The sequence below is a fragment of the Melitaea cinxia genome, chromosome 18 (genome assembly GCF_905220565.1).
Source record: "Melitaea cinxia chromosome 18, ilMelCinx1.1, whole genome shotgun sequence".
Classification (NCBI taxonomy): domain Eukaryota; kingdom Metazoa; phylum Arthropoda; class Insecta; order Lepidoptera; family Nymphalidae; genus Melitaea; species Melitaea cinxia.
Window position 1 is genome coordinate 12,304,765 of NC_059411.1, and position 23,332 is coordinate 12,328,096.

General features: G+C 33.3%; 2 protein-coding genes across 3 annotated transcripts; one reads left to right on the forward strand and one right to left on the reverse strand.

The window, feature by feature from the left end:
- Window positions 1-308: 308 nt before the first annotated feature.
- On the forward strand, window positions 309-23,196 carry LOC123662126. The gene is made up of 9 exons (XM_045597011.1): window positions 309-653; window positions 6,224-6,520; window positions 10,807-11,130; window positions 11,419-11,485; window positions 14,720-14,793; window positions 15,152-15,463; window positions 21,198-21,520; window positions 21,882-21,942; window positions 23,023-23,196. Exons 1-9 carry the CDS (start codon window positions 309-311, stop codon window positions 23,194-23,196), a joined length of 1,977 nt encoding a protein of 658 aa, XP_045452967.1.
- Window positions 16,874-18,378, reverse strand: LOC123662287. Of its 2 annotated transcripts, none has more exons than XR_006744470.1 (2): window positions 17,434-17,464; window positions 16,874-17,344 (listed from the first exon to the last, which is right to left on the reverse strand). XR_006744470.1 is itself a non-coding variant. In XM_045597149.1 (2 exons), exons 1-2 carry the CDS (start codon window positions 18,333-18,335, stop codon window positions 17,000-17,002), a joined length of 438 nt encoding a protein of 145 aa, XP_045453105.1. In that variant the 5' UTR covers window positions 18,336-18,378; the 3' UTR covers window positions 16,874-16,999. The 2 variants fall into 2 exon arrangements, 1 of the variants encoding a protein (XP_045453105.1); XM_045597149.1 differs by lacking the exon at window positions 17,434-17,464 and adding an exon at window positions 18,243-18,378.
- Window positions 23,197-23,332: the final 136 nt, after the last annotated feature.

The window sequence follows — 23,332 nt, forward strand, 5'->3', positions numbered from 1 at the left end:
AAAGTGAGTAAGAGTGGAGTAGGTTATCTTCTACCATTTTTGCAATGTTTTGCTTGTTGATGATGATGTTGTTATTGGATGGCCATTTTCTTAAGAGCTCTTACAACTATGACACCTAATATAGATTTATATACCTATACATCCTTATATACATCCTTAGTTTATCATCTATCTCTTATTATTATGAAAACACTAACGAAAGACTGGGAAATCAAATAATTACATAATTTGTGTGAATTTAAATTAATAACATTATTTTTCTTAATTATTTTTAGACGGGGGTCGATCCACAAAATAAATATTCTATCATGCCTGGTAGCTATATGGACAAAGATCCAAACGACCCTCTTTACAAAAAGAAGGCTGAGGCTTCACTGAAGACCTACCAGCAAATCAGTGCTACTGACCGAGTTCACAAAGTATTGCAAGTCCAAAAAGTTACCGTTCAAGTTGTTGCCGGATGGCTTACAAGGATTAATTACGCTGCTGCCCTGACAAACTGTCTGCTCAATAGTAACGCGCAACCAAAGGATTCCTTATGTGCGGAGTCAGATTTATCTAATCTCCTCTTATGCTCTTCAGAAACTTTAGAACGACCCTGGTTAGAGAACACGGAAATAAAACTATCTTGCGTTCCTATACCATATGTGCCAGTACTGTCTAAACTGTGTGTATCGACGTCAACATAACCATCAAGGTGATATATCTATCTATCGCCCTACCTCAGTTCAAATTTGCCAAGTAGGTAGACAATGTGGAATAAACCGATTACCAGAGGTTGAAATTAGTTATTACCTTATAGTATCTCTTTGCTGAAGCTAGTACTCAAAGTCGTTCAAACATAAATATATTATCCATTCTAAACATTTTAAATACGTCGTTTTATTAATTACTAGCCGACCCGTGCCCACTTCGTTGGGCGTTAATTATTATTAAATTATTATATTATATTATTATTATTATCTTTGTGATGCAATTATTTTGTGTTTCAATTTCGTCGACGTCTGCTACGTTACGTAGGGAGCAGACCGCGCGAATGAGCCGCGTGGCATCCTATCGTATAGATGAAAAAACAATAAAACGGTCATGCGCTGCGCGGTACATGATGCGCAGTGTCCAATTGTCCCCATGCGCAACAGCGGCTTACGAGTTACGGCAGCTGGCAAATTTTATAGCACTTAAATAAATAATATGTTGCTCCAACGCCATCTATCAAAAATGGAGAAAACGTCGTCGATAGACTAAAATAAGACTAAATTAATAAAGTCGAAAGACTAATAAATTGTTTTCTAATAGCAATAGATGGCGCTAGTTTATTTACTATTTTGATATTAGATTTTAATCTTTTTCTTATTTACTCAATTTTTTGTTCAATTACAATAAAATATAGCCTATAGCACTCCTGAATAGTGTAGCTTTCTGTTAGTGAAAGAATTTTCATGATCGGATGAGTATTTGCGAAGATTACCCCCTACATACAAACAAAGTTATGAACTTTACCTCTTTATAATATTAGTATAGAAAAATGCTGAATAAAGTATTGTTTGACATTTAATTTTCGTTTAGAAAATTAGTTTAAAAGATCACAAAATTGTAATAATATAATTTACACTGATTCCTATAAATAAAATAATAATAATAAATAAAAATTGTAAATTGTAAAAATGTTAGCAAACGAATATAATTATTGTAAAGCCGACATATTAATAGCCGATGCTATTAATATGTCTGAAGCGATAATACTAATAAATGTTTAAAGTTTATATCTCATTTTAAGTTTGTTTATTTTTTATATATCCTGACTTGAATTTTTTTGTAAGCAGTGGCGTATTTTCGGATTCAGCGCTCTGGGCTAATAAAGTTTACTGCTCCAATTAAATTAAGGGAAAAAAATATTATCGAATTGAGAACCCCCTCATTTTTTGGAAGTGGGTTAAAAAGACAATAGCGGCGTATGTATCAGGAACTTGACTTTTCGGAAAAAACCGATTAATAAATGATCGATTATTTACTTATTTATTTATTGTTTGTAAAATAAATCAATTAATATATGCTTCAGCCTGTAATATCCCACTACTGGGCATAGGCCTCGTTCCCCATGTAGGAGAAGGATCAGAGCTTAATCCATCACGCTGCTCCAATGCAGGTTGGCGGGTAGTTGCGATTAATATAAGTAAGTAATAAATTTGACAATCGTCATATTATGGTATTTTTCGGCTTACCTGTTTTTTAGGCTGCATATTCCGAATAATTTTCATATAACCAGCAACATCCATCATATTTAGGCTGACGTTTCTTTAGACCATTCGATAAATTTATTTTATTTATATTACGATTAGAAATGTTTTTTTTCACATCCCTAATATGGATGTCCGACTTGCGTCGCCCCTCGCCCTCGGCTTGTGCTCACTTTCGCAGAATACTGCCCCGAGCCATGGTTCTTTTAACCCTAGGGTAAATACGCTCATGCTTGTAGCCTCATTCTTGTAGGGATAATTACTATTTCTCTGCGCTCTATCATACATACATACATACGGTCATACATATATCGGAGATACGGTCTAGGACTGCCTACCCAGGCGTCCTGGATATCACCCGTAAATGGGTTTCCCTGCGATACCAAAAAAAAGGACAATAATGATATTTAAAAAAAAAATGGAACGAAAATTTAAAATGCAGCCATACATTTTATGTTCAATTTTATTTATTCAATCATTAGTTAATATACGATATAATGAATACCTAAATATAGGTGCCGGACACAGTACACTATTGGTAATGTGTCATAGTGGTCGTTGTATGTATCGACAAGTAGCGAAGCTACTTGTATATATACCAGACAGTAAAGACAATAAAAACGGCCGAACTTTGATCACAAGGCGACAAGTAAATGAAAAAGAAAAAAAAAAGTAAGTTAAATTAATAGAATATATTTATTATCTATTTTGATACATTTTATTATACAAAATCGTTTTTAAATTCAAATCGATGAATCAACTTTAATTTGTCAATATAGAATAAAATAGTTCTGTGAGACAAGCTAATAAATTACGATAGCTATGTGATGGTAAATTAAAATAACGCCCATCTCTTCTTTTTCGCACAGTTATATTGTTCATCTTCAAATACTCTATATCTTCTGCTACTGCTAATGATGATAATGCTGAGGATGTCGAATAATTTTGGCTATAATTTCGCAATAAATAGCAATAAATTCGTTTGTGGAGATAACAAGCCTTAATCCAATATTTTTGCGCAAGGTACTGTTACCACTGTACGGCCTATCCAGGGTTGTTCTAAGGTCTCTGAGGTGCATGCGAGATCAGCAGGCCAATTTATCTCACAATGAGGATCCTCTGCGAGTATACAGTTAGGGGCAGCGGTGAAATTAATTCTCGTCGTGTAACCAGCAACTACTTGGAGAGTAACACTATTAACTTGTACAACATGATGAGGTTGAATAATATTGTTGAATCGTAGATTTATTTTTAGCGCTTCTTCTGCCATCTCTCTGTATAAAAGAGAGTTTGAGTCCTGGGGCATTAGACATCCTGCGCAGACAGGCGTCACCTAAAAGAAAAGAATATAAAAATCATGTGATCGAACTGAACTGTGTCAAATTACAACACATCATTACAAAAAAAATTAAATTTTTGGAAAGTTCACAAATAAGACGAGCACGACAAGCAAAATGAACGTAACGACTGAATGGTATTTGAGAAATAAAAAAGTCACAAAAAAGGAGATATTTAAATCACTCTTACCCAATATTAATAACTACACACATATCTTATATTTTTTATTACATTGTTGAAATATATAGGGTTTTCGATACCTTACTGCTTCCTCTAAAGAGTCTACTAAACAGTTGACAGAGAAGCTCGTATATTAAGACAAAGTAAAATTAAAGAGGCTAGGAATTATTTTTCACGTGATCTATAACACCCGCAGAACCCCCCATTTAAACTACAACTACAAAATCCTGGGATTCTGGCATTAAAGGAACGCAGTTAGGAGTCGAACACTCTGTATAGGAATTAATTAATTCACATTAACGGCTTACTACTAAAATATATTAGTAATACAATTAAGTTAGAGTAAAATAAATTATTATAATGCTTTGCTTAGAAAAATAATTTAAAAATATAGATAGTTTTTGGCTTGTAACTTACAGGGCTTGGCTCAGCCACTTTAGCGACTTTATCATCATCGCCTAAGCAAATGATGACTAAGCAGCACAGTATTACGATAGAACCAAAACGCTGCATTTTTGTAAATTGCTGTCACTCCAACGTTGCTTGATTAAAGGACGATTGATAAATGCTACATTAAGTACCTACATACACTCTTATTTATATTACTAATTTTCTATATTATATAAAAAGTATGACGTACTTTATTATAATTGCACTAAATTGACATTTGATTCAACTATTATGTACGCTGTTTCCTATTTTTTTTTTCTTTATTTTTTTATAGGGGATTTGTTCACAGGTTGAACATATCACCCTAAATTGTACACACTCAAACTTATACACGACGTCAAGACATAAGTAGTTGATAATTTTATACAATTGTTTTGCTTTTTTGCTCACGAGAAAATCAAAAACAGTATTATGAACTCCTCGTTATTAAGTAATACTACTTATGTCTTCTCTACTATGGTCTTATATATAATAGCAAATCTCTCACTTGGCTTCAATACAGATACATTCCGACAAAATGGGATGAACATCTTCTACTAATGCCATTTCATAATTACACGCTACTATTCTACTAACTACAATTTTCAAAAGAAATTAATGAGTTTAAAATGTTTTTCTAACAAAAGATGAATATATAGCTGCTCGCTACAATAGCTATTCGTATTGAAAATTTACAGAAGAAAAAGTTGGGCGTGTCGCCGAACCGAATATGACTGTTACTTATTAATCACCGAATAAAACATTGAACATCTGTTGGACTATTACGACCCCAAAAGCTTTGATGTACCCCAGGAGTAAGTGTACTGAACTACTGATGCCGTTATTTTAAGGGATATTTTATCAGAGATATAATCGGTGCACTGACGAGACTCACGCAACCGAGAAGCGAAGAAGGGCACACAACTTCAAGATAATGATAGGATATTTTTTTTAAAGTGACATATTTTATATTTCATTTCTATTTCATTAAAATTTAGTATCTACAGGTCACCGGCTACGGGAAGATGAGCGTGCCGGCTACTGCAGGTCTATTGTGAAATTTCGCGTTCAGGCTGCAACATCCCACCGTATGTATAGCCTCTATATACCTCTTTCTCATTGTAGGAGAAGGATTGGAGCTTGTATGGCTGCTCCACTGCGGGTTGGCGGATATGTTCCCTATTATGAGTAACGATCGAACTGGGACCGACGGCTTAACGTGCTCTCCGAGGCACGGTGGGCAGACCCACAAGGACAGACAACTAAACTGGAAAGAAATATTTGTACAAATAAAAATATCCATCCCGATCGGGAATTGTGCACGCAAATTGTCGGTTTTTTAGGCGACAACTCGCACCAGTACCCCAGAGTGGCTGTTTATATTAATCAGTATACCTAGTTTACTTTAGTTGCTTAATGTCCTGTCAAGATGCAAATAAAAATACATGCATACAGATAGACAGATATACCATTATATACACTGTTTCTATTGTTATTTAATCATTAATACGATATAACAATTTAATTAATTTGTTACGCTCCGTATAAATTAAAAGTACTCTAATATTTTCGTATTATTTTTAATTAGGTAGGTATATAAATGAGACTATTGTCTTTTTCATATACATTCTTTGAAAATATTTTTAAGGAGTAACGTATACACGTATAACGTATATAAAGATGGGTCGTTTTTGTATCGTTGCGATAATTTGTTGTTTATTTTTTACTTTTTGCTTAGGGGTAGATAAAAGAATTGACATCGTTAAAAATAACGTAAGTTATACTTATAAATGAATAAAATTACTATTTAATAGTAATAACACCTTTAACTCATTTAATTATGTAAACATGTAGTGATAATATGAACATATTCTTATTTACAAACACTATTTTTTAATTTTGCTCGTCATATTACTATTGGTTTATAATTTTTCTGACAACCATTCTGGATTACTGATCCAAGATCTTGTAAATAATTTATATAGCTTTTCGAAAGACTAAGTACTAATTTTCTAAAAAAAAATATATATATATTTTAGTGGACTCCAGGTCGCGAAATCAAAGGAAATCCAATCGACCCCAAATACAAATTAATAGCCACAGAAGCGCTAAAAGTTCATCTACGACTCAAGGGTATTCGTAAACTTCATCACGTTGAAGAAGTGACCGATGTAACACTTATAATAAATCCTGGTCGGACAACGAGACTTAATTTCACAGCTGCACCAGACTGTGTGAAATTAGATAATGGACATTGTAGGAAGAACGTGTTGGCCGACATGGCATGTACTTCAGAAACTTGGGAAACACCCTGGAATATCGGTGTTTTAATAAAGGTTTTTTGCGTTGGTCTATGATATGAGAAAGCTTTAGCTACGATTTGAAAATCTTTATGGAAACTATGACTATGATAATTATATATTTTAATATTCTTATTGCTGTTAAATTCGAGCTCTAAATTAGTAAAATAGACTTAAAATGTTATTTGATTATATGAGGACCAGCTGTAGTAATAAAATTTTATTGAAAATAAAATGTATCAATCATCTTAAACCGCTATATGACTTGAATAATTTAGCTTATGTACTTATTAAAAAATATATGTGTTTGAATATTATTATTATTTTTATTTACGTCAATCTTTGTTTAAGTTTGATCATAATTCATAATTTGACTGTGTAGTATTTAGAAAACCTCAATCCTGTTCCTATCCGTGATCCTTACACTAGAACTTCATCAACCCTTGAGCATAGGGTAGAATAATAATAACGGTGATGAATAGAAAAGATATTTTTTATGATATGTGATTACACAGTTTTGTTAGTGCAATACCCTAAATTAACAAAATAATATATCTTGTGTATTTTTTTTTTTTTTTATTCTTGTGAAACACTATAATATTGACGTAAATTTCTTAGTAATGTATGTAACTGTAAGAAAAAAAAAATTAAGGGAGCCTGTTTCACGATTTGTGGATGATGTTATTTTATGAATAACGGTAATCAACAGATAAAAGTTTTTGTTGTATTATTCTTTTTTACCATCGGAATTCATCATAATTATTTATTGCCCGCAGTGCGTATTGCGCTATTTTTTTTTAATAAAAAAAGTTCAAGGCTTTTGATTATTCATCTTGTTCTAATAAATAAAATTCCAAGTGCCTTATGGTACACTAATCGTAAAACTTGAAACACGAGTGAGGAAATCCAGTTAGGCAGTTAAGTTAGTAGTCCATGGTTAAGTTATTTTCTTAGGCAGATTTTTTTGAGTCCGATGTTATAAATAATTCCTTAGTTTTTTTTTTATGTTAAAGATAAGTCTTAATAATAAAAATAAAATTGGTAATAAGGAAAACCATACCTCGAAATTAAAAAACATTTTTTAAGCAAATAGGTATTTAGGCATTTATAAAAATGGATATATGAATAATCGTCTCAAAACTTTAAAATTATTATGTACTAGCTGTGCCCCGACATTTCACCCGGTAAATGGGCTATTCAACAAAAAAATAATTGTTCAATTCGAATCATTAGTTCCTGTGGTTATCGAGTTTAAACAAACAAACAAACTTTTCAGCTTTATAATATCAGTATAGATGTATCTCAATACAGCTACCAAAATTGCTAATAAAAATTCTATCTCCTAGTAAAAATGCTATAAAAATCTGTTAACGAAAATTAGCCTGGAAAAACAGAAAGACAGACCAAAAACAGATGATTTAAAATTGTTTATTTGTGTTTTAGTATCGAGTAAATAACTAAATGCTACTTAATAAAATGCTATGTGGCTACGGCAGTAAAGAATATAGCCACCTTTCTTCCCGTGGATGTTGTAAGAGGTGACTAACGGGTAACACAGTTCCACTACCACCTTGGAACTTATAAAGCCCACCGATAGCGGGATAACCATCCAACTGCTGGCTTTGAAACACACAGGCCTAAGACGGGCAGCAGCGTCTTCGATGCGATAAAGCCAGCCCTGCGATCACGAACCCGCCAGCCCAGCGTGGTGACTATGGGCAACACACATGAGTTCACTGCTGACGACTGCAATAGGCTGAAGTGATGATGATGATGATGACTACTTGATATAACACAGGTACTTTGAAACAGACGGACACTTCAATTTTATTAATATGTATATAGATAAAATCTACACAGTATTTTTTCTTTTTTTTTTGTTAGTATAAAATTTATTTTTATTGAAAATATTTATTTAGATGCTTACTGAAGAACTTTTAAATTTAAATTTTTCTAGCTCCGTCGATTAAAAAAGTAAATTAGCTTGAAGAGGTTTTGTGGAGGGAAGTTTAAATTAGTTTTGTGCAGTACCAAAAACTATCTATTTGTATTTCACCCTTATCAAAGGCAGAGGATGTTTAAACCTAGATTATTTTAGTATCAGTTGAAATAATAATAAATTATGCACAAGGTAAAAAAATTCGACTTGGTTTCTGAAATTGAGCTACGCTTCATTTGCTTTATTAGTTCTAATTTAGCATAAATCTAATTAAAGTTATTAATAATTATTACAATATATTGTATTATTATACAAACTTTAGTATTTATTCTTTATCAATATTATACCTTAATATTATAATGATGGATTTCTTGTGTCCGAGACATTTTTTTTATCTATGTGTATTATTTACACAAATATTTGGTCTGAGTGTATGTCCCTGCGGAGTCTCACCACCGTACATCGGTAGTAATGGTAAGTCGATCTTGGTTGTTGTCATAAAGACATGATCAGAAAATTGACAGACTTTATTTAAGCAGGGTGGTGGATGAATCTCGAACCATTCTCCTTGTTATATGGAGAGAAGAGCATTTTGCTCAGTAATAACGCTTATGTCCATACTGTCGTTTGAATGCCGAAATATTAATTATGTCTTGGGTTAGATGGCATTAACTACTAATTTTGTCAATAAGCTGTACATTGAAGAAATTATTTTTGCTCTTAAGGCTGCTTATTTGTTGAGTAACAGGTTGTAAACCATGATTACATACATTAATATAGAAGATATTGTTTAGGGTCCTTAGACGTTGGCCGTGCTACCGGCCTCCGCCCGCCACCCGGTGTACCCCCGTCGCAGCGCGCGCGCAATTTCACTCGAACAATATACATAATTTTTAAATGAGATAACTCCTCCTCTTATTGCCTCCACTGTTGACAAGAGGGCTGGTGCATTTTTTGCCCAGAGAATCAGCATAGCGATTCAACGGGGAAATGCTGCCTATAAGTCATAAACACAAGACAGTTACAGTAATTGTCAACCTATCTGGCAAGTCTACGTCAGCCGTTTTTAAATACTACGAAAGTGGCAAACAAGCGTACGCCTTACCTGATGGTAAGCGGTTACCGTAACCTACGGACACCGGCAACACTAAAAGCATAGCAAACATATCGCCAAGCTAGACCCTCATTCACCACAGGAACATAACACTCTTTAAGATCTGTATTTTTCGCTTACTTCAAATTTTGAACAAAATATTTCCTGCTGTGCCTTACCTCAATGAAAATATAAGTTAAATTCTATGATAACTTTAAAAATTCGACATAAATAAAAACACAGGCAGTTGATAGGTATTAGAGTGTATCTAATTATTACTTTTATGTAAAGACTAATTCAATATACAATCGAAATACATATTATGTTAAGATAAATAGAGTAAAAAATGAAAAAATGTAAAGTGTATACTATCTCTATTAAAATCTTTTCTATTAACTTCAAAAAGCGAGCGGCTTCTCAATTTGATTGTATATTTTTTGCGTACAACGTCTAAATTAACTTTTTTTTCATTTATATTTTTATGATCTTGTTTAAAAATTACCTACTGGTATTTAAATACAAATACACTTATTTAAATAGAACTTATTTGTTTCTGAGATTATGTTCAGAAACGTTTTTGGCTTAGGTACTAGAGACACACATACACATTGCCTCACGGTGGCATTTGCCTAGTGAAAAAAAGATTATTTGGTTTGTTAGATCAGAAAATATCCTAAAATAATTTTAATCGTACGGCTCATTCTAAGCTGACATTCTGGACATGACATCTTTACAGATAACCGCCATCGAAGTTGCGAGTATTTACGTAGAAGTAATTTTACAAATGGTTTTGTTAACTACCGTTACCAGACCGAAGAAACTACGATATTAATGCAGTCTACATAATATAGGAGGACGTTAATAACAACCAAATAAAATAACAATCTGATACGCCAATAATTAAGATAAAATACTTTTTTTTTAAAATTGACGTTAATTAGATATCTATATAAATGAGAGTATTGTTTAATTTATATTCATTCTTCGATAATCCTTTAATCGAGGAACAATAAATCATAAAAATGCAACTTTGTTTGCTAATTCTTTCTTCGTTATTCGTTTATTGCTTAGGTGACATAGACGCCTCCCACAAAAAAGACGTAAGTTTCGTAATCTACTAAAGTCATTCTGAGTGTCTAATACTATTTCGATGTATATATATATTCATTTAAATATTAGTAATTATAGGCTACACTGTAATCGAAGACAACATCGATAGTAAATTATTTAAGCGGTAACCGTGTACTTTTTACTTATTACTTCATAAACAATTATGTCGTATTTTTTCAGCCTGGCAAACACATGGACCCAAACGACCTGTTATATAGAGAGATGGCTACAGAGGCACTGGACCTATACTTGCGACTATTGCCAGCGCGTAAATCTTACCGAACTCACCGCGTCGGACAAATGGAGAGAGTTACTACTCAATATGTTACATTGCACAATGCAACTGGTCTCTTGACGAGAATCAGTTTCACTGCAATAAAGAACTGCCGGGCTTTGTTGGATCATCATTGTAAAGTGACTTTACCAATTGACCTCACATGCGCTACAGAATTTATAGAACAACCAACAATAGACGAATCATCAATAAAAGTATCCTGCGATCAGGTTTAATTATATTTTCACTAACCACAGAATTGAAACCTTTTTATACTATGGTATAGACTCAACTTTGACTACGCATTGTATGTGCTAAACATAAAAATGGCTACATAATTGTTTACTGAATTTAAAAAACAATGTCTTATCAAATTATATTTAACAGCAATATATCATAATCAATAAAATATAAACGAGTTTGAATACTTATTTTTCTTTTTTTTTTTCTTTTACAAATAATAGTATTATAGCGAACCTAGTAGTTAAAATTAGGGTGGTTAAAATTATTGTTTTTAGGTACTTCTAAGTTCTTTGAGAAGTTCAAAGGTAAAAACAAATGATTTGTCTAGAATAAGCCTTCGAGGCAAACCTTTCGTATTTTGAAATGTTGACCTTATAAGTTGTAGTATATGAAAGGTTGAACATGAACATCAAAATGAAAAATTATAGGTAGGTACTTGAGATCCATTTATGTCCCGACGAGCATTACTATAGAAATCAGGTATATCATCCAGGATTTTATCAGTGTATGTGAGCTTTTATTTGTCTTTCTCCTTTATACTCGCTAATATATTATATACATACTAGCTGAGCTCGCAAACGTTATTTTGCCATAATATATGTTATTAACCCCCTAACCTTTTATAAGAAGGGGGGGGGGGGGGCTTATAACTTAGGGGTATGAAAAATCGATGTTGGCCGATTCTCAGACCTACCCGATATGTACACAAAATTTCATTAAAATCTGTCCAGCCGTTTCGGAAGAGTATGTTAACTAACATTGTGACACGAAAATTTTATATATAAGACTAGCTGACCCCGCAAACGTTTTTTTGCTTTGTTTTGAAATAAATTAACAAACGCACTAGTCGTCACTACGATATTCGAGGGTTTTCTTCGATTTCTCTGGGATCCTATCGTCAGATCCTGGTTTCCTTATCATAGTACCACTTGGGAAATCTCCTTTCCAACAAAAAAATAATTATCAAAATCGGTTCATAAACGACGAAGTTATCCCCGAACATACATTAAAAATATATATTATATACGGTAGATTGAGTAACCTCCTTCCTTTTTGAAGTCCGTTAAAAAGGAAAACCAATATTTAAATTGATTTAACAATTTTATTATCACTTATAATAATTAAAATGTAATAACACTTTTTTTTTATACAATGGAGGCGGAAAGCAAGCGTACGGTGTGGATTGGGTTATTGGGTAGTGTTGTAGCTTTTATAAATGAAAACTCATCAACGCCACTTGTACTGTTAATCAATAAAAAAATTATCATTAGAACATCAGCTACAGCTAAAATTACTGGTAAATTATACCTACTCGTAAACATAATTTATATATCAAAACTTAAGCTTGAGAGCGGCAGAACCAATTCTGCTAATTTTTGTTTTTACCTATTTTAATACCTTGCAACAAGGTCTTACGAAATCAAATATTTACTAAGCTGGTAAATTTCAAAAAACGTAACAATTATTTCACTTTTCCGTGCTTAGCAATTCGCAAGACATGATAATGTCTATGGGATCTGCTAGTAGAAAAAAAATACACAAAAGCATCCAGAGTCCGGAAACATATCCAACTCGCAAACGTATACAAGTATCTTTATGGCCTATACAAATATTTATCACGTACAGGCATAGAACCCGCAACTGCTAGCTCGCAGCTACTGCCTTCATCGAGTTTCTTTTTATTTAGAGTTTATAAAAAGAATTTAAAGATTATTTTGGCTATCCAACAGCGCTTACAGCTATTATGTAATTAAAATATGAAAATCAAACGATGGTTGTCACTAAAATAGCATTCGATTCATAATAAAATAATCAAAAAATAAGTACTTTATGTCGAAAGTGTGAAGATGCGCAACACCAAAAAAAATATGAACTCCTTCAACTTATCATTCAGGGGAAAGTAGCAGGCAGAAGGAGGCCTGGCCGCAGAAGGGTATCGTGACTAAAGAACTTGCGCCAGTGGTTCGGGAAGAGTACAAGATTGCTGTTTAGAGCAGCGGTTTCAAAAGTTGAAATCGCCCTAATGATTGCCAACCTTCGCAAGGAGACGGCACCTTAAGAAGAAGAAATCGAAAGTGTCGTAGTAAAGTACTTTATATCGAATACTGCATGCTAATATTCTCATAAACAAATCATTAATTTGTCATAGCATTTTGAATATTTTCAATAGCATTAACGTGTTCAGATTGCATCTAATCACATTAAGTTGTAATTTTACAGAACAATTGACGCTGCGGATTTTACAAATATAACGTAATATATTATATACTAATTGATGTCATTGTTATAAAGAAGTATATAATATAATTCAAAAAATATATGATACAAAGAGACAAAAAAATTCATCAGTTCAGTTAATCATGATCATCATCATCAGTTCAGCGTATCGCAGTCCACTGCTGGACATAGGCCTCCACAAGTTCGCGTTAAAAATGGCGTGAACTCATGTGTTTTGTCCATAGTCACCACGCTGGGCAGGCGGGTTGTCGCACCGAAGACGCTGCTGCCCGTCTTTGGCCTGTGTATTTCAAAGCCAGCAGTTGGATGGTTATCCCGCCATCATTCGACTTTATAAGTTCCAAGGTGGTAGTGGAACTGTGTTATCCCTTAGTTGCCTCTTAGGACACCTACGGGAAGGGAGAGGGTGACTATATTCTTTACTGCCGTAACCACACAACAACAAAAAAATGCAGATTTAAAAGACCAAGAACCAGGCCCGTGAAAATATTAAACTAAGCCATATGATGAAATACAAGATACATAACGTATGAGGACCTTAAAAACAAACTCCAAAAGCAACAAAACAAAAATATAGTTATAAATATTTTCTAGAAATCGTCCCTTCAGTTTGTAGAAATTAGAAAGCCTATTAAACCATAAGTTTTATAAAAACATTGCTATGTAAACAGACAATTTAGACATTACTCAAAATAAATTTAAAATGATAACAATGCTGTGATATGTAAATATTCTTGATTCTAATTGACTGCTTTTTTTTTATATATATTGTAATTAATATTTATTTGCTTTCCGAAGAATAAAATGTTGGTAATTTTATTTGCCAAATTTTGTTTTTACAAATTTAAAATCGATAACGAGCATATGAAAAAAATAAACGAAGTTTAATGAGTGCTTTAAAGTCAATTTCAGCATTTTAGCGATTTACAAATTAATTCTCTAGCAAGGCTGGAAAGGAATCCATTTGGATATTACTATACTTATAGACATAGTTTACACCCCTTTTCAGCCAGACTATTTATAATATATAACGTAAAAAATATATTATTAGTACAAAAAGACTATTTGCGTTGTCAAAATGAAATAAATTCATGTAAAACTGCATAAACAAGGTAGTATGCGATAATTTTCAAACCGAATTTCAATTTAATACGCTCATTATAAAGATAAAGATCCTATTCTTCATGATTTTAATTTAAAAAGTATTGTTAATTAGTAGTTTCATATAAATACGAAGAGACTGTAGATTTCATATTTATTCGTTGAATCTTCTTTAAACGATTAACATCAGTTCTCTCTGAACTTGTCTGCTAAAAATGCAAAAACTGTATATTGCAGTAATATGCTGTTCATTCATCCTAATTTGCCTAGGTGACATAAGAAGTCAAGCAGACAATGTAGAAGAAAAAGCTGTAAGTACTCATATCGAAAAAAGAAACACTACACATTCTTTCACAGACTCACACTTTTGTGACGACAACTTAGTTTATTTTACATTCGTCATACTGATCATAGTAATAATTATGTAAAACTTTTTAAAAATTTAATTTTTTTAATAATAATAAATAATATCGCGCTGTTAAAAAATCTCGTCGAGATTTTGTGTTGACGGCAAACAAAGAATATAATATTTCTTTTTTATTTTTTTTTAAAACATGTTATGGGTAAACATTTATTATTTTTAGATATGTATCAAAAAGTTCTATCATTTTTTTATAGTATTTGTTAGACAATAGGAAAATAACACTGCTTTTCCTAATTTTTTTCCAGTCAGCGACGGGTAATAAGATTTCCAACGACCCTAACATTCCCATATATAGAGATATGGCTGAAGAAGCACTGAAAACATATTTGAGAGTCCAAGATGTTTCTCGACCACATCACGTAGTGCAAGTAGAAAAAGTTACAGTTCAAACGGTTTCTGGTACTATAACGAGAATTGATTTTGTTGCTGCACCAAACTGTCTCGTAGTCAACGATACCTACTGCGAGAACGAGTTGCCCATTGACTTGAAATGCTCTTCAGAAACTTGGGAACAACCTTGGTTGTCAAAAGCATCTATAAAAATATTGTGCGATCCAGTAAAAGAATCTAATTAAAATTAATAAGCCTGTTAACACAGACATTCTATCAACAATTATATAATTAGAACTCGTCGAATTCAAAGTCGTGGTAGATAGGTTACTACTGGAGGAAGTTGGACTTATTTAGCACTTGACTACACACATGTTCAACGTATATTTTTATCTTACAATCGTATACTTTTTTTTAAAATAATGTCACGTCGAATTGGAATAAACTGCAAATCAAATAAATATATATATGCAAACGGTAAATGTATTGTCATTAATTCACCTCTTTATATTTTGTAGAATGTTGTTGAATGCAGACGCTAACTATAAAACTTTGGTAACTTTCCACTTTCGACGACTAAAGTTCTTATATCTTTGCTCACGCAAAGTCGCCGAATCGTTGCTTAAACAAAATAGAAATGCATGCAAAGGTTATTTTACGTTCAGACGCTAATGAAATAATTAAAACATTGTTACGATTCAAATCAATCAGGCAATCTTTACTTTTGTACATCACATTCAAATATACTTATTAACACACACTTACTGATGTGTAAGGATTGTACTACTATGATATGTTTTACCTTATTAGAATTGTTTGTGAGTGTCGGTACAAAGACCATCACAGTTGTAGCTAGAAGCTCATCACAATCGACGTAGGAAATAAATGTCTCCAAGCCTTAGGGTTCTGTGAAGACCTTTTCTGACAAGCTTTCTCCTAAATCGATGATGCTACAAAAAATAAACGAATCTTGTAAGTCTTACTTAGTGACATGTTTTAAGGTATTATTTATTATATTATTCAGGTATACTTCTTTTGAAGTATACTTCTATTGGCGCGTTAGGGAAAAATGATGAGAGTAAATTTTTACGATGCACTCGCATACCGTCACAAAAAAACGGACACCCTAAAGTTAAGTTCAACGAAGAAGTTAGCAACGTCAAGTTTGCTAGCCAATGAAGTATAACTTCTTACGTGCGTACATAGGTAAACACACACACTTTTTTTTTCTTCATGCGTGGAAGGCTGCCGTTGCCCGCCCACGGAGTCGCAGCCAACGGTCGCGATTATTTATAATATAAAATCTCTAATGCATTTTACGAATTTGATTGGGACTTGGTCATAAAAATCTGTCACTGGCTCCCGGACCATAAATTTAAAGCAAAATAATAAATATTGTTATTTCTTGCATAACACAAAACACAACATTACATATTAAGATTTACATTATTAAGTTTTTATGCAGGACCTAATGTAAAATTAAAGGAATTTAGAAATTGTTAGTTTATTTTACATACATACATATACATACATACATATACATATAATGTCCTTAAGGCGAAATAAATGTTTTCATTTCATTTCAGATCTATTTCACATTAAAATCAATGGTAAAATAAAACACACGCTATTTACTATGTGATAAGTTTTATTTTGTTTTTAAGTAAGATTCGCAATGTCGAAGAAATATTTTAAATTTTCATAACATAGAAGTTATCATCCGGAAGAGAAAAACACAAATCAAATTTGTAGAGATAAATAAATTAGTTCTTACTAGTAACAGGATTTTGGATTAATGGGCGGCAAGATATTTTTATGCTTTCGTGATGTAACCAGAACTGTTGTAATGTCTCTGAATGGCATTCTATAGCACTGTACCAGTAAGGTGCAAGCACGCCGTTGGGAGAACAAATAACTGGCGTTGCGGCAAAATCGATTCTTGTAATCAATCCTGCAACAACTTGCTCGGTCACATGCTTAACTTGCAATACTCGGTAAAGTTGAGTAATACCCTTTCGCTGAAGGTATTTTCTGAGGGCATTTCCAGCCATTTCTCTGTATTGTAGTTTGTTTGGATTCTCAGGATTCTCGCATCCCATGCATGGTACCTAAAAAAAACCTTATTTAACAAAAATATTCAAAGATTATAAAAACCTAGTCACTAATTTATTATTAAATATGACGTATAAAAAAGTACAATTTACTCGACGTGTGACAAACGGGTCCCCATAAAGTGATTAATAACTATTTTTATATTTTATCTTATATGACTAGGGCTGCAAATAAATATACGGCCTACGTGGTAGTAAGCATTTACCACAGGTTATAAACACCTGCAACACCACAGAACCATCGTAACGGTTCCTTCCCCAAACGGGCTGCTCCAGATTTTGAACAGGATATTTCCTGCTGTGCCCTACTTCAAAAAGTACATATTTTTTTTAATTTCTCCTCTTATAATTTCGGTTTATAAATATCCCACTTTGTGTACTTGTAATATTGTTAGTAACGAAAAAGGTTTAAAATATTTACATAATTTGTTTGTTATTTGCTGTGTGATTACGGCAGTAAATAATATAGCCACTCTCTTTCCGTGGTCGTAAGAGGCGACTAAGGGATAACACAGTTCCACTACCACCTTGGAACTTATAAAGCCGACTGATGGCGGGATAGCCATCCAACTGCTGGCTTTGAAACACACAGGCCGAAGATGGGCAGCAGCGTCTTCGGTGTGACAAAGCTAGCCCTGCAATCACCAATCCGCCTGCCCAGCGTGGTGACTATGAGCAACACACATGAGTTCACGCCATTTTTGGCGCGAACTTGGGGAGGCTTAGTCCAGTGGACTGCGATAGGCTGAAGTGATAATGATGATGAAATGATGACATAATTTGTCCCATGTGTCTGTGACTAAGGCGCTGGTAACAATTTAAAAAATCGGAAACTCAATATGATGATATACGTAGTACATATCCAGTAAATAACATTTTAATTTTATCAACTTACATCTTGTTTATCGTCGGCTATGTTACTTTTGTCACCCCAACTACATGTGACGGACACACAGAAAATTAATGCAGCAATACAAATAAATCGCATTTTTTTGAGTTACTCGTAAAGTTGCTCAATGAATTAATTTTCCTAAAGTGAATGCAAAAAAAAAATCTGTCTCTTTTATATATTGTACCTAATTTACAATAATAGGTATAAAATACATTAAATATTTTTCATGTTAATTTAAACCGTATATAATTGATGTTTAATTCAATTGTTAACATACGTGATAATGATTATTATTCCCGCATCTATGCTTGTATTTCAAAGGTATTTGTGCAATCGTTACGTGTATAGTTAGAAGTAACTGAGGTAGGGCACAGCAGGATTTCCTGCTCAAAATATGGAGCAGCCCGACTGGGGTAGTACCTCGACCTTACAGAAGATCACAGCTAAATAATACTGTTTTCAAGCAGTATTGTGTTCCTGTTGGTGAGTAAGGTGACCAGAGCTCCTGGGGATGGGAGGGAGGGATTGGGGATTGGGTCGGCAACGCGCTTGCGATGCTTCTGGTGTTGCAGGCGTCTATAAGCTACGATAATCGCTTACCATCAGGTGAGCCGTACGCTTGTTTGTCGACCTAGAGGTATAAAAAAAAGTGTAATGTGTGTAGGGTTCAATAGGTACATTAGGTACCTATCACCTAATAAATTTACCAATAATATACAAGTAGTACCAATAGTAACTACCGTACCCCATTTTTTGGGCTATCTTATAGCCGCATTGGATGATAAGACGATTTTTGGGAAAATTACATTTTAATGTTCATTTTAATTCTTTATGTTTAGATTACTATTCTAAATATCTGAAATTTAAAGATTTATATAATAAGAAAGCAATAAAAATGTGTACAGTTATGTTACCTCTGACTAAAAAACCAAAGATGTCTCAAAATTCGAATTTGAAAATTTCAATGAGACAAAGGTACTAGCTATGAGTATACTAGCTGTGCCCGCGACTTTATCCGCGTGGAATTTAACAAAAAATTATTGTTCAGTTCGAGTTATAAAATAAATAAATTTCTAAAATAAAAGTAGCCTAACTTACTCCTTACTATATTAGCTATCTGCCAGTGAAAGACCCGTCAAAATCGGTCCAGCCGTTTCAGAGATTAGCCGGAACAAACCGACAGACAGACAGACAGAGAGACGAAAAATTGTAAAAAATGTTATTTTGGTATATTTATCGTGTACAAACAGACACTCCAATTTAATTTATTTGTATAGATTATGTAATAGTTATCATATCAGGATTAAATTATGTAAGTTGTTTCTCAAATATTATAAGTATTCCTGCTAACAATTTGGTTTAACTTGATGCAAATGAGTTTGTTTAGTGTTTGGAATGTCAGTTAATGTAAAATGAGTAAAAGACAATGGTCTTAATCGTCGCCATCCATTAACACAAATGAAATGTGGCTCAATTGATTGATCTTGGTAATATGATTTTTTTAATCATGGCGACGTTGCTCAAATGCATGGGGTTCTCAGGGTATGTTATTATTTTTTTAATATCTCACACACTATTACTGTACTTGCTTGACGGGCGGTCGCACTGTAGGAAATTGTGCTCATATCATATCCATTATATGGTACATGGGGATAGGTCGTCACGTGGATTTGAATCTGTCATTGCAGCTGTTAAGGCTCGCGTCCACTAGGCTCGCCGAGCGGAGTGGAATCGACATAAATCATATCCGCGTGGAATGGTGCCAAGAATGCTGGCAGCGTTTCCTCGTTGTATCGCTATACCGATTCTTTGGGCAAAAAAGTGCATCAGCCGTATGTAGCCGTATGTAGTCACCGGTGAGGGCAATAAGATGAGGAGTTAAATATAAAAAAAAAATAGACACTGCTACTAAAGGTCCAAGTGTTTTGACTGCAAACGGCACAAATACGTAATTTGGAATTAGTGACGAATATTTGTGCTCTTAGTCGCCTCAGCTTTCTCTGCAGCGACTCTCGCCCTTAAAGCTGTTTCCCTGAAATGGGACGGTGCAAATGTGTTAGCGCAGGTTTCGTCCCACAAAAGTCACAAAAAAATATATAGATATATAATATAATAAAATTGTAGATAGATAATAGAAGGTCCGGCAGCGGTCCTGTCTAAAGCTGATTGACAAATTAATAAGTAAATCCGTAAGTAAATATCCTGTAAAGTAAATTACATTTTCTACGAGATAAACATATATATAAAATTACAAAAAAAAGCAATTAGATAAGTTTCATGTGTAACGTGGATTACGATTATTGTAACGAATTAAATTTCAATTTAATACGCTGCACATTATGATAAAAATACTCAGATATTCAATTAGGTTCCAGTATAAATATCAAGATTTTCCTTGGACAGTTATTCTTCGGAAGTCATCCTAGTTGCAGCGACGTTAACTTACAACAATGCAGGGTTTTAATGTTTTTGCGCTTTTCTTCTGTTTATCTATAACCTTTTGCGTGGCTGAAGATAGTAACGTCGCCGAAGTAAAAAGTCCCGTAAGTTGCTATGTATCTTATACATATAATAAAATGGTAGGGAAGTCAAAACTGTACATTGAAAATTTTTTTTAAAGAATACTTGGGGTGTGATCTACAATCGATACCGAAGCCATAAATATGGTTTTTAGAATTTTTGTCAAGAAGGTATTATAAAAAACGAGTGTGCTTTGACCACACAACTAAAGTTACGAAACATAACGCTCTCTCTCTATCTTCACTAACTTATATCTCGCTCTCAACTTCCGTTCGCATCGCCCAATCACGCTTTTCGTAACGCTCTCGACACGCATTCATCAGATCACTCTCAAAAATTAAGAAAAGAAGTTTTATTTTAAAAAAACCAGTTTGCTTTAGACCACACGACTGAAGTAAAATTAATAACAATACACACAAGTTTCCAATTTTTTTTCAGTTACCCGATTGCGTTGGATGCGAAATTCCCGTAAATCCGAACAATCCTAGATACAGAGAAATGGCCCGAGATGCGCTAAAAATATACCTGCGTCGTATTGGTGATCTTCGCCTTTACCAAGTTGTACAAGTAGAGAGAGTCACAGAGCAAATCGTTGCTGGGATGATCACGCGAATCAATTTTACAGCCGTAATTTCTAACTGTAACGTCAAAGATGTCGTGCAAACAATAGATTTGTCTAAACTTCTTGTGTGTAAATCAGAACATCTGACTTTATTATCCGGTAAAACAGAAATAAAAGTAAATTGCCTTCCTATACTGATGTAACCAGTCACATATAGAAATTGTCACAGTTTAACTGATTTACGTTATTTAACATCATCATTACTATGGAATACACTCGTTTGTAGATGAAAAAGGTAGATCGAGGTCTAAAATCAGCTTGTCTCTCGATCACTTAACTGCACATGTAAAGTAAATCAGCTAAACTTATGAATGTAACATTTAATGCCTTGCAAATAATGTACAAACTGTTGAATAAGCAATTTATTTCAATAAAGGATTTAATAAATTATAATGTGTTATTTTATTTATCTTATATTTTTAACACTTACTAAGGTCTAAATAATAAGTATTACTTTGCAAAAGATACTATCAAAATAAATATACTTCCCTACACTTCAGAACAAATCGAAACAAGTTTTTACCTAAGTTTTCACGGTTACTTTCCTATACAGGACTTCTCGTACCCTATCATTTTAAAATCCTCGATATTTTGGCAACGTTGCAGACGCCGTGACCACGAGCAACTCAGCGGTAAGAAGTAAAGTAAAAGTATTAAAAATCGAACTGTTTGATATTCAAATTATTTGTCGTATGACTCGGTGCTTATGATTAATCCCCGCTAAAAATTTCAAATAAAAAACGAAAAAAAACCGACTTCAATTACATCGACGAGTAATACAACGTAGATCGGCGAAAAAATAGTCAAGTAACTACGCGTTATCAAAGATTACTCAAAAAGTAGTTATCAGATCTCAATAAAATTTATATATGACCACATGACAAACATCAGCTTTCGATTAAATTAAAAATTATTAAAATCGGTACACCCAGTAAAAAGTTATTGCGGATTTTCAAGAGTTTCCCTCGATTTCTCTGGGATCCCATCATCAGATCCTGGTTTCCTTATCATGGTACTAAACTAGGGATATTTTCTTCCCAACAAAAAAAGAATTATCAAAATCGGTACAACCAGTAAAAAGTTATTGCGGATTTTCAAGAGTTTCCCTCGATTTCTCTGGGATCCCATCATCAGATCCTGGTTTCCTTATCATGGTACTAAACTAGGGATATCTCCTTTCCAACAAAAAAAAGAATTATCAAAATCGGTACATCCAGTAGAAAGTTATGCGGTATAATATAAAGGTAGACTATAAAGGTATAATATAAAGGTAGAAAACGTAGGTCGACGAAAAAAGCGTCAAGTAAAAACGCATTATTAGATATAACTCGAAAAGTAGTTGTTAGATCTCAAATAAATTTAAATGGAACCAATTGACACACACCACCTTTCGATTAAAAAAAAAATGTCGTAATCGGTCCACACGGTCCAAAGTTCTGATGTAACATACATAAAAAATAAAATAAAAAAATACAGTCGAATTGAGAACCTCCTCCTTTTTTGGAAGTCGGTTAAAAACGATGATTTGTATGGGAATTTATTGTAAACTATTTGTTTGAAATAGAGATTCCAAAATTTTCATACAAACGACGAAGTTATCCCTGAATATACATATATGTTATATATGGACCGAACCTAAAGGATCCGCAATACAAAAAAAAAATGGCTGAAGAATCGCTCCAAAAATATGTGAATGATATTGGTTCTAAACAAAATCATAAATTCTTGCAAGTCACAAAGGTAACGACACAAGTCGTCGTTGGAACCTTGACGAGAATCAACTTCTACGCTGCTCCCACTTATTGTCAACTCTGAAACAGTAAGGAACCATCGATTTTGTACGGAAGACTTATCCAGAATCATATCTTGCTATACATAAAATTTGGAACAGGTCTGGATTGATAAAAAGGAAGTAAAAGTATCCTGCAACCCAAACTTTTAAGATATGTCA

Bases quoted from the DNA above. Each gene is read 5' to 3' on its own strand.
- LOC123662126 (XM_045597011.1), top strand. From the start codon at position 309: ATGCCTGGTAGCTATATGGACAAAGATCCAAACGACCCTCTTTACAAA. The intron at 11,486-14,719 runs GCAAACCTTTCG...TGTATATTGCAG, and splicing joins GTCTAGAATAAGCCTTCGAG to TAATATGCTGTTCATTCATC. The intron at 14,794-15,151 runs GTAAGTACTCAT...ATTTTTTTCCAG, and splicing joins ACAATGTAGAAGAAAAAGCT to TCAGCGACGGGTAATAAGAT.
- LOC123662287 (XM_045597149.1), bottom strand. From the start codon at position 18,335: ATGCGATTTATTTGTATTGCTGCATTAATTTTCTGTGTGTCCGTCACA. The intron at 17,345-18,242 runs GTAAGTTGATAA...GGTTTTTTTTAG, and splicing joins TAGCCGACGATAAACAAGAT to GTACCATGCATGGGATGCGA.